This window comes from Ylistrum balloti, unplaced genomic scaffold (assembly GCF_031769215.1).
Source record: "Ylistrum balloti isolate Yb309-2 unplaced genomic scaffold, AGI_CSIRO_Ybal_v1 Utg369966, whole genome shotgun sequence".
NCBI lineage: Eukaryota > Metazoa > Mollusca > Bivalvia > Pectinida > Pectinidae > Ylistrum > Ylistrum balloti.
The window spans coordinates 237371-249942 of record NW_026782061.1 but is presented as its reverse complement, the minus strand read 5'-3'; the positions used below and the strand labels follow the sequence as shown (position 1 = coordinate 249942).

The 12572-nt window shown below is 34.9% G+C and overlaps 1 protein-coding gene across 2 annotated transcripts in view; it reads left to right on the top strand.

The window, feature by feature from the left end:
• The window catches only part of LOC132547643 (uncharacterized), a 122657-nt gene that overhangs the window by 100537 nt on the left and 9548 nt on the right, over positions 1-12572 (top strand). Inside the window, exons 7-10 of one of the 2 annotated variants that reach the window (XM_060211426.1) lie at positions 3771-3884; positions 4287-4400; positions 4954-5040; positions 7553-8530. In XM_060211426.1, coding sequence (XP_060067409.1) covers positions 3771-3884; positions 4287-4400; positions 4954-5040; positions 7553-8530 — 1293 coding nt within the window. The remainder of the gene's footprint in view (positions 1-3770; positions 3885-4286; positions 4401-4953; positions 5041-7552; positions 8531-12572) is intronic. The other variant, XM_060211427.1, reaches the window with a different exon arrangement.

The window sequence follows — 12572 nt, the reverse complement described above, 5'->3', positions numbered from 1 at the left end:
ATATGACACTTGATGATTTTGCTCTCGGTAATATAATTTGTAAGTCTAAATCAATCGCTCAGGAAGTTTGAGGGTTTGGTCTATCTATATTGTTTTATCGACCAAACACTCACGCATAGAAGACTAGTAGTAATATTAGAACGCGTGTTACTTTACAATGTCAATATTCAATAAAAGCTGCATTAATAATGCATTTTAAACTACACTGATACTTTGGTAATGTATCTCATCAATGTCCCATAAAGAGTTAGAATTACCTATAACGTGCGAGATAAGATATTTGTGTTCAAAGTTTTTGTCATTCATATTGATTGATGTCACAAGAATGCAATCCAAAGTCTATATTTTCACGTCTTACATATTTCTACAGCTCCAAACTTGATTTATGGTAGGGAAGTTATTGATCACCGACAATTTTATCCTTTAGAAAAACCGCCATTTTGATGCTGCACTATTGCTATCTCTGTAGCTACAATGATGACGTCATAATTGGCAAGCGATTACCGAATAAATATACACATAAACATGATGAGAAACAGATGTGATAAATTGATATTTTGGAGATTTTTTTATAAAAGGTCTGCTTCATTAGCAAATCGAATTGTTCTTTGCTGTTTACTCTCCATAACGTTTTATATTAAACACATATATATATGTAAATTTAAAGATAAAATTAATAAATAACTAAGCAAAGCAAAATTGACACAAACTTTTAAGTTTTAAGCTTCAGCTAAGTCGAAAGTAAAATGTAAGCCCCCGTAATTATCATAATGGTTTGGTTGCCGTACTACCTTGTCAAGGTTATGACATTTCAGTATGATAACACTATTAAAAACAGTTGTCAGTGGTCCCGTATTCCGTGAATATCGTCTATATTCGACTTCGGCAGTTTGAAAGTGGGGCCTAAAATAACCAGTATAGTTATCCAGGATACCATACGAACAGGCGAAGCGTATATGGGATCTCTATAACACTCTCTATGTATGCTTTTGCACGTGACGGATTTATGTACGGCATTCACCCAATTGCCAACACGTTGTCGAACTCCAAAATGCTTTAGATTAAATCGTTGGTTGTTGACTTATATCATGTTCCGGTTTCATTTTAAAAATAAATCATAGCGAAATATTACGTAGCACCGAAATGTACTACATTTTAGCGATACTACTTTGTAATTTGATAGCTTGTTAAAACTTCAAATAATTCTACAATTTCTGAGTGTAAGAGATAAAATCTGTGTTTATTGGTTTTAATCTTGTCTAGCGTAGTATTGCAATACACATCACGATTCGCATTTTTACACGTGTTATCTGGATATTCCGGCTACTTTTGTTGAAGTTGATATGCGGAAAAATTGTAAAAAGTTTCCTCTTTCCGAAATAATGTGTCTAATTGAAAAATTGTGAGTACATATCGAATACAGTTGGAATTTATAAATTCTGACAGTTAATACGGAAACGGAAATATATTATTAGTGTTTATAGACAGTGCTACATCACCTTTTGAATCTGCCATTTGAATACACAGTCGCAGAAACTGTTTTCATTTTCATGGCCTAGTATACCATTTAATCAAGTATAGACATATATAAATACTGAAATACTGAGCTGTATGAAAAAACATACAACTTATCAGAATGAAACCATGACATATGTTTTAATTTACCCTAAATAGAAGATTGAACACAAGACACACAAGTGTATAGCACATCTTTAATACAGATAGAGTTAAATACAGTAGCGCCAATTATAATCCATCCCTGTCGCTCTAGGACTCGTCAGTAATGTCAAGGTCCTAAATTCTGGAGCCTAGGTGGCGACTGAAAAACTCCGAAATGATCGGAGCATGTGAAAATCGAGATGAGCGATGCACTATCCCCGTGATAACTCCTTAATGATTTGTTCAACGCGCTTTAGTAGTTCCCATCTTTTTATGTAGGATGAAAAGCTGTAGGTATATTACTACCGGAAAACTACATAGACAAGCAATAGAAATAGATTTTTAAAAAAATGTCCTCTGTTTTCTGGATTGTAAAAACGTCCAGAAAAAAGACTGATTGAAATTGCAATATGCCAATTACTAAGTTTACAAATGACGACACAGAAATGACATTTTTTGTAAATTAACTATACAATCATCAACTGTACTGTAAACCAATCAGAATTAACCATATCCACTGGACTACAAAGATGGAGATAAAATTGTGACGTCATATCGCGAGACAAACCATTGTTGATAGAAATATTTGGCTATATCCCCATCCAGTGACATTTATACATTGTTCATGTTTTTCATGGTATGTATCTGTATAAGACATCTGCTAAGAGTATAGATGTGTTGTGTTTCTTCGTCATCATCATATTTCCCTAAAACAGGATCCCACTACACGCACGACTGTCATCAATGAAGTCTTACTGGGGCATCGATTCTTAATCACCTTATACGTCGTCATATCATTCTTTCATTTGTTGATGGGTTACCCTCGTTTTATCGATTTCGAGTTTCTAATTATTTTAACAAATCGGTATTCCGTCAGAGATTGTACTAAAGACAGACAAGTGAATAGCAATTGTCAATACAAATTCAGAATAATTAATGAAACTGCATCACACAGCTCTTTCGTCCTTCTAGATACTTATAAATGTTGCTGAAAAGCGTAAAAATAAAGTGATACTAGTTTATTTTCGCTGATGAAAAAAAAATCCGTTATGTTCATTCAACAAAGATTTAAATTAAGAAAATTTTACTCTGTGTTGAATTGCCCTCTTCTTTGTGGACGACAGCGACAGATTGAAAAATATACGTTAAACTAGTTTGCTTTTAACTGATGATATACATTTTTCATATCCTGTGATGAATAATTCATCACGACAGTTTTCTTCTTAACGTTTCGAATTGGCACATCAAAATAACTGTTATGTAGAAAATGAAAAGAAAACCCATAGTGCTTTTGAAAGGCTTTGTTCTGGCAATTTCTTAATTGAAGAAGCGAATATGAATAGGACAAGTTGTCAACCCTCTAACCAATGTGTCACTCCCTTTCTCAATTTCACTCAGTGGTAGTGTGTAGCGAATGTATTTTAATGTAAGAGGTGTCAGAAATATTTCTATACAGAAAAGAAATTCTGTCATGTTTCTCTTTGTTATGAATTCCTAATGTAGTTTTCGAGACAATAAGACTGAGAATGGCTGTCGATACCTCTAATGATATGGTAATGTTGTGCCTTTCCTTAATGTGGTCTCTCATTCGACTCTTCCTGTTTTCAATGTGTAATCGTTAACCATCATAACCCAGATGATACAATGTTGCTGGCATTCCCTATAACACTATCCTTAAAAAACAAGATAACGCTGACATGTCAAGTCGTAATCCCAACTTAAAATCGATAATATGAAGGTATAGTATGAAAGATTTACACGGAAAACATTTAAAATGGATAAGAGATGAACATGAATTCAGGAAAGGTAAACAGTTCAAAAATTTGCTTTATTTGATGAAAATAAAAATGAAAAGAATCGTTTATGAAGCAGACGACGCTTACCCTTCTGGAATACCAAATCTTCCTTGTACCTTTCCATTGCTTTCTGTCTTGATCTTTCGTTCACCGTTTTCCTCGTTTTATCGATTTCGGAATTACAATTTCGTTGACCTGTCATTCTTCTCTTGTTTTAAGTGATAATAATTGGCAGGACTGCCAGCTACCAAACCATCACCTATAAACTTCTTAATCACATGGTGTGTTAATGTCGATGTATCTTAATTTTCGTAGGTTCTGGACAGTAAGAAACTGTTAAGAATAGCCAGTGATCAGATAAAGGGTTTACGTGAACGAGTACTGACCTTGGAGGAGGAAAATAAGGTCTTGCAATCCAATCAAACAATGGTACGTATTGATACAAAATGGTCTGATATCTGATTAGTGTGTTAAGTTTAATTAATTAAATTAAGTCAATATTTTGATTTGAAACTTTATTTTGATGTGTTATATGGATAAAATCTCGCTGTTTCATTAACAAAAATAATGTGACGTCTTATTCATATCAAATCGATCATCAAATCCTGTATCAAGAAAAAACAACAGCTAATAGAACTGATAATTGAAAAAAACTAACAAACGAAAAGAAGCCGTATGTAAAACCAAGGAGAAAATCGTAAAAGTATAAAGCTGATTGCACTCCGTCGTTGTATCTATGTATTATGCAGTTCAATATTAGATTTGTAGTGAAAGTTGATGTTTGATGTACAAAATTGTTATGTGACAAAACATTAATTTTGTTTGTTTTAGACTGAAACAGATGACTCCGATTTAGACCAAACCCCATCCGGAAGTGTTGATACCGTCATAGAGCGACCAATCGGCGGTGTTGACTCTGCAGGGGCCAAGGCCAAAACTCCCTCGGTACGTCACTTTCGGTGATTCATGAAACGATATTGTGAACTTTCCCTTTCTTGGTCTGCCTGCTTTATGTCTTATGAATGGATCATAAAAAATTAAAGATCTGAACGTAGTTTGCATTAGGAATGGGATATATCTCTGAAGGATTAAATACAAAGAAAATAACTTTGTTCTCTGATAAATAGATTATATTTCTATCTACAACAAAGCGGAAACTTTCAAAAGTATTTATAGTTTCCAGTACTTATTCTTTATATAGTATATGCAACTGAAGTAGTCAACCGAAATGACTCAATATATTGCCAGTAGCACGCTAAGATATTGCGGAGATTCATTAGAGTTTCAAGAAATGCAAAAGAAAATATTATAATAGATTTGGTTAGTATTAATTGTTTTAGTTTCGAAAGCTTTTATTTTATATCCGGCAAAAAAATTTTAAAAATGGATGTAAAATATATCTGAACTCTGTGAGAGCTTTTTATATTTCAATTTTAGTTGTGTATCATGAGAATAAATGATTTCATGTTGGTGATATGTCAATTTCTGTTCATTTCAGCAAAGTGAGGCGGAAATAATAATTCTTGGAAATGAAGTTGAAGTCTATCATTCCAAGGTATTGGAGCTGGAGGCTCACCTTCAGGAGGTTAGTAATTATATCATTCCAAGGAATAAGAGCTCGAGGCTCACCTATAGGGGTGGGTAAACAACATCATTCAAAGATGTTAGAGATCGAGGCGCACCTTCAGCAGGTAAGTAATTGTATCATTCTAGGTGTTTAAACTCGAGGTTCACCTTCAGAAGGTAAGTAAACAGTATCACCCTAGGTGTTAAAACTCGAGATTCACCTTCAGGAGGAACATAATTTTCCCCCACCTCTGCCCATGTAGCATAGACATGTCCCATGTGGAACACCCATGGAGGATAAATCTATCCCACATGACTGCACTCGGTGACCTCAGTCGGCTCAACTGACTCAAACCGACGAGTGGATGCTTTGTTTGCAGGTTCCGTAATGCGCGACTGTAACATCACAGTTAACATTAACTATAACAATCTTTGTCCAGTGAACACATATAAACGTCGGAGGATCATCTATGACTCTGATTCTGAATGAACACACGCGTGACACTCACACCATTGCAATTTTTCGCGCGCATAAACAATTGACGTCATTATAAACTGGGAAATCCCCTTTTTGTCCATGACATCGCTGCAAGCCTACCCTACCTTAATAAAAGATACGTAGTTAAATGTTGTTCAATACAAGTATTTCCATGTATCTATCGCTAATTAAAATATTTAATTTCCAAAAAATAAATATTTCTAATGGTTATTCATATTGCGTTTGTAGTCTGTCATTTTGCTCTCGCGGAAGAATGTAGAATTTTGGAAACGTGAATGGTGATATTCATGCGCCATTCAGACACTTGTACCGTGGGATTTTTTTTTTTTTTTTTTTTACGTTGTGGCGGAAATAATGGGGTGGGAGAAAAATAATCAACCCCTACCGTCAGAGGATGTGACAGAGAAATATCCAACCCTCGGGGTGATTTTTTTTTTGTAGTCTAACCCGAGGCTCACAACAACAAAAATCACCCCTCGGGTTGGAGATTTCTCTATCACACCCTCAGGGTAGGGGAAGATTCTATTAATATCATTCCAAGGAATTAGAGCTCGAGGTTCACCTTCAGGAGGTAAGTAAACTATATCATCTTAGGTGTTAAAACTCTAAGTTAACCATCAGGATGACAGTAAACTGTATCATTATAGTTGTTAGAACTCGGGGTTCACCTCCAGGAGGTAAGTAAACTGTATCCTCTTAGGTGTTAGAACTCGAGGCTCACATTTAGGAGGTAAGTAAACTGTATCCTCTTAGGTGTTAGAACTCGAGGCTCACATTTAGGAGGTAAGTAAACTGTATCCTCTTAGGTGTTAGAACTCGAGGCTCACCTTTAGGAGGTAAGTAAACTGTATCATCCTAGGTGTTAAAACTCGAGGTTCACCTTTAGGAGGTAAGTAAACTCCGTCTTTCCTAGGTGTTAGACTCGAGGCTCACCTTTAGGAGGTAAGTAAACTGTATCATCCTAGGTGTTAAAACTCGAAGTTCACCATCAGGAGGACAGTAAACTGCATCATCATAGGTGTTAGAACTCGGGGTTCACCTCCAGGAGGTAAGTAAACTGTATTATCATAGGTGTTAAAACTCGAAGTTCACCATCAGGAGGACAGTAAACTGTATCATCCTAGGTGTTAAAACTCGAGGTTCACCTTTAGGAGGTAAGTAAACTGCATCATCCTAGGTGTTAAAACTCGAAGTTCACCATCAGGAGGACAGTAAACTATATCATCCTAGGTGTTAAAACTCGAAGTTAACCATCAGGAGGACAGTAAACTGTATCATCCTAGGTGTTAAAACTCGAAGTTAACCATCAGGAGGACAGTAAACTGTATCATCCTAGGTGTTAGACTCGAGGCTCACATTTAGGAGGTAAGTAAACTGTATCATCCTAGGTGTTAAAACTCGAGGTTCACCTTTAGGAGGTAAGTAAACTCCGTCTTTCCTAGGTGTTAGACTCGAGGCTCACATTTAGGAGGTAAGTAAACTGTATCATCCTAGGTGTTAAAATTCGAGGTTCTCCTTTAGGAGGTAAGTAAACTCCGTCTTTCCTAGGTGGTAGACTCGAGGCTCACCTTTAGGAGGTAAGTAAACTGCATCATCCTAGGTGTTAAAACTCGAAGTTCACCATCAGGAGGACAGTAAACTATATCATCCTAGGTGTTAAAACTCGAAGTTAACCATCAGGAGGACAGTAAACTGTATCATCCTAGGTGTTAAAACTATATTATTTCAAGATGTTAGAACTCGAGGTTCCCCTACAGGAAGTAAATCAATTATGTTATTCCTAGGTGTTAGAGCTCGAGGCTCACAGAAGGTAAGTAAATTTTATCAGTATTGTAGAGATAAGTAGGTTGGACAAAGGGCTCAGTCATAATGTTTTTATCAACTAGGTCATGCCAGAGACTTGAAGCGTAAATCTAGTTGTATTTCTTATTTACTTACGGCAAACTAGCAATGAAATCAAGGATTTTCTTATACAAATACTGACTTATGTATACACTGAAGTATACAATAATGGTCTCTTGTTTTATTGCAGGTGAACGAATATTGGCAAAATCAAATTACAATTAGAGATAAAGAAAAGGAAACATTTTTAAAGGAAGCAAAACAGATGACTGAGGACTGTGATGCTTTGAAAGAATCCATTTCAAAACTGAAAGAGGAAGATACTCGGAAAGAGAAACTTCTCAAAGGACTGGAAACTATGGTCCAAGATAAGGTCAGTGTTGTTTTTCGGAAGGAGGAAATATTACAGGAACACGAGGAAATTATACGGCAACGGGAGGAAGACATGCAATCCATGCTTGATCAAATCTCGCAAAAGGACGAGGAACTCCGTGAACTTCGCGAGGGTTTGCGCACGAGGGATGAACGTTTACGCGAGAAGGATGTTGTCTTGGAGACTGTTAATACAAATGTGACGGATAAAGAACGTGAGATTAATTATTTTAATGATGAATTGACGGAATTGCAGGGAACACTAGATAAAAAGGACAAAGAAATTTCAGTTTTGGAAGAAAGAATATCAGAAATAGGTAGTGTTACCCAGTCAGATATACAAACCGAAAATATTAGGCTTAAACGTGATCTTGACAGTTTGGCTACAAATTTAGGTAAACTTCACACGGATAACAGTACCTTACAATCCGAATTAGAAAAGGCGAAACAAGCCTTAAGTGAGGCGATGGTTTTATGGAATAAAGATAGGTCTAATTTAGAGGCAGAATTAAATGTAGTTCGTGAAAAGTTACACATGTATCAGAGTTCTTTAGACAAAAACGAGCCACAGGTTGTAGCTACGTTAAGAAAAGAGGCGCATAGAATTTTAGAACAAAAAGAGAAAATTACGGGAGAATATAGAGTGCTACGGGTCGAGAATGATGCTAATATACGAACATTGAAAAATGAAAAGTACAAACTTCAGGAGGAGTTAACACAAAAAATTAGGCAACTCACAGCAGAAATGGCTACAAACGACAAAAATTCTCAGGAACTAGATCGTCTAAGAGCGCAGGTATGTCCGGCCCCTGAGAAAGTGAGAGAAAAGGGGCGTATTGATATTATTATCTGTCCGTCGAGCATGAGAAATTATTTTTAGTTTTAGGAGGAATGCAAAGATAAATAAAACGCATGTTTGTAGTATGTAAATCTGTTAGAGTTTATTGCGGGTTTTTTATTCTTAAATTTATCAGTTAGGACAAACGATTCATGTGCTTTGCACACTAAACCAAGCTACTGAATATACTTCATTCTTGTTTTTTCTTTGACGTGTTCTTTTTCCTTTTTTCTTTATCAGCATGTGTGTTGTAATTAACTTACACGAATCTTGAATAGTCAGTTTCATGATACCAGATTGAAGTTAATCAATATCCGTTAAGAGATAATCATAAATTTCAACTAAAATTACCTTACTTATTTGCTTATTATCTCTTGATCACTGCAGGTGAACATGTGGGTACCCCTATTGTTGGTATAACTAGTAACCTATGTGATCTGTACATTTTAGAAAAGTCATACAGAAACTTCATATCTTAGGAAATGAATTGAAAGAAGTTGCATCATGTAGCGATCATTGCAAATGATTAAGATTTTTTTCTTTCATAATTTTGACCCCGGGAAAGCACTTCCCCGGAGCTCGTTCAAATAAGATATCAAATTAGGTCAGTGTATTGTATGTGTAACGGAACAAACGGGAACCAAAATCTCAGTTTTTGGAGAGAAAGTTGTTTTGTTATTGAATGCAGAAGAGTAATGAGAGGATTCGTGTATCTAGAATAGGTTGCCATAAAAATTCTATTCTTTGGAATATGTACCTTATAGAAAAGAAATAACAAATATTGTTAACCATTCAACATAAATGCTGATAGAGAAAATTCCATAATCATTTAAATCATTTTTGTTCATCATCATGAGAAATCAATGGTCTATATAAACTCGTAAAACAGAAAATCAGAATTTGTGGCACAACAATTACTGACATGAGGTCTAATATCTTTACACGGCAGGGTGGTTGGTATGAACAAAAACACCTCATTCGCGTCACTTCAGTAATAACCAAAACACGTGGGATGTTCATGATACAAATCAGGACGTTTCACGATTGTTTGACGCCACGTTTTTTAAGAATGCTGGTTTCAGATATTGAGATAGAGTTTTGTACCTCGCTACAATTAAAATATTTAGGTCAAATACGCTATGAAATGCAGATTCATTTCAAAATTGTCCGACGGCAAAGAGCACGCTGGGTTACTTTAATGACCTATTTGTCTTACCACGTGAATTGCATATCTAAAACAGAACTAGATATCCTGATATGTAATGGACTATAGAGTAATGTGCATGGGTGGTATAGTAAAATGTAAGAATTACGATTTACCTCAGTTTAACGTTCTCTATGGTATAGTTATGGTGAGGTCGGTAAAAATACAAAGTATCATTACCCTTCTTTTGGATTTTATACTTCCTGTCCTACTCAAAATTGTCTGAAATTCGGTATAACTACCCTCAGCACAACACTGTTTAAATAACGCAACTCTGCAGTCAAAAACTCGAGAAAAATTATTACGTAACATTTTCATCTGCAGACCCTTCTGGAGAACTGACTAACTATTATATGCCAAGTGTCAAAACGAAACCGTCAGATAAAAAACATAACTTTGGAACAGCGTTTATACCCCGAAGCATGTTGAAATAGACACTTAAACATTGCCACTTTGTTAAGGTAATCAGGTTATGAGATAATAACTCAATTTGGCTGAAATGATATATTACTTGTTGTGTTTTTACACCGAACGGTAAAGATAATAATACCATTGTTTAAAGTGTCGTTAGCTTAACAAAATACCGAATCAAAATATTTCTTATGTAAATGTTCATCAAGTTTCACGATTTACAAAAGATTTTTATTTATCATTTGATACTTTCACCTAATTTTTGTAACGAATTTAGTTATATTTTCCTGTTCTGTAACAAATTAAGTGTTATCATTCAGTTCTCCTATGAGGTTGTAAGTTTTGAACGCTCAATCTTCGAGAGGTATATATTTACAGATAACAGGCATACGCTGTTTTAAATTACTGTGATTCTCATGTTATTTTTTGTTCCAATTTAAAAAAAAAAGATAATAAATATCAAAACCTATCAACGTTCTATAAGTAACTTCTTAATAATATGAAATGTCAGTTTCAACATTATTGCAGAAATTCTAATTTTCCTTTTTCTCAAAGGGAAAGGAAGGACGCCTTTCCTCCATATTCTTAAATCATATCGTGTTTTGTCTCTTTAAGGTGCTTAAGGTGATACAAAGAGGGTAAAAAAGCAAAAAGAAAAGCTGTTCTTAAATACTGCACGGTAACATTTTCGGACAAAAAAGTTTTTAAAATAAGCATATCGTCCAATCCGAGCCAGGAAAAATTTCAGTACACCAATTACAGGCAACCGGCACGCTAATTAGTCAATCAGGAGAGCCAGTCTCTTGGCTTTAAAATCATTCTCAGAATTTCGAAGCAAAATTACACTTAAAACTACATATCCTACTTCGATATGTATGTACACCGAAATTAATGTGATGTGAAAAAATCCTACTTACCAGGGGACTTTGGTGTAACCTATTGCACGTCTTTGTCAAGAATCTATGGCAGGGTTCACAAATTTTATAGCAGAACCTCCCCCCAAATATCTTCAAACTCTCTGTGAGAGAGATTCATCCATCTTCATTGGATGAGAAAGATATATATCTGTGTAGACCAGACGTTTGTCTTCTTAATCTTTATAGTTGATAGATCAATTGTGTGTCATTTGAACCACACTCTTTACGATTGTAGATGGTAGAATAAGATATTGGTCTTCAGTCTCACTGTATATGCTACGTTTCAATTCACATGAATAGTGGTACGTTACAGAATATACACCTGTACTTAATGTTATCAAATTAACCAATACTTACGATAAAGAAATTCATTGAACAATGAGGTTAGTGCACGCCCCCATTTTCAATTAAATCATGGATTTCGGCCATTGTTTTATTTTGCTTGGTCACTTCCTAACAATTTGTACTTCTAGCGCCACTGAAGGTTTCTAGATTGACGAAACTATTCTGTAGTATATTTTAATTCATTGTTTTGCTATGCCGTTGTCACAAGTTCTAAATTGTATCGAAAATGCTATGTACTAGTGTCTATTGTACAATATGTTATAAAACATATAATACACGTATAGAACATGCTGATGTCATTATATTCACATTTGCAAGGCAATTCCATTGTATAAATTAACCACAAAAATATGTGATTAATGATACAATGAAGGCCATCCACCACGTGACCATTATGGTGTCAATATGTCAAAATAGTTATTCCACTTACACTTTCATTAACACTGTCGACATTTCATCATTGATTTTAAATTAAATTAAGTTACAATCGAAACATTGATAGTAAATGTAAGTGTAAGCATTGAAATTTAGGGTTATCACCATCCGTGCAAATTCTAACTAAACCGCATTCTCTACTACTATGTATGATGGTAATTTGTCACACAGTATAAGAAACATTACATATAGCAGTGTTTAGAACAACATAAGATAAGTGTATGCATGCCTCCTAAAAGAAAAATAATTTACTAACAGAAACATCTTAGAAATAGCTTCCGACTACTTTGAGGAAATTCATCGATTTATCTGTTAAAGGGCCTAATCACAATATATCTGCATAAATATTGATGCTTACACCTGAAATTGAAATGTTGAGGGGTTGGGGGGGTGTGATGATGGGGAGGGGGTTGGAATACAAAATTGATATATACAAGCTATCAGGTATTCTGCACACTAAAACCTTAACAATGAATTGCCGGAGTTATTGATAACAGGTTTTAATATTCACTTTAACAATTTAGTAATGGGTTTCATAAACTCATGTTCACAACACAAAGTTATTTATTCATTCAATTTACGAAGTTATGTATTACACTTTAATAATGATTTTACAGTTCACGGGCTTGTTTTCCAATTTTCGACAAAGTTAATGTAAAGAAATTTTGTTAATTACTTTTACACATTT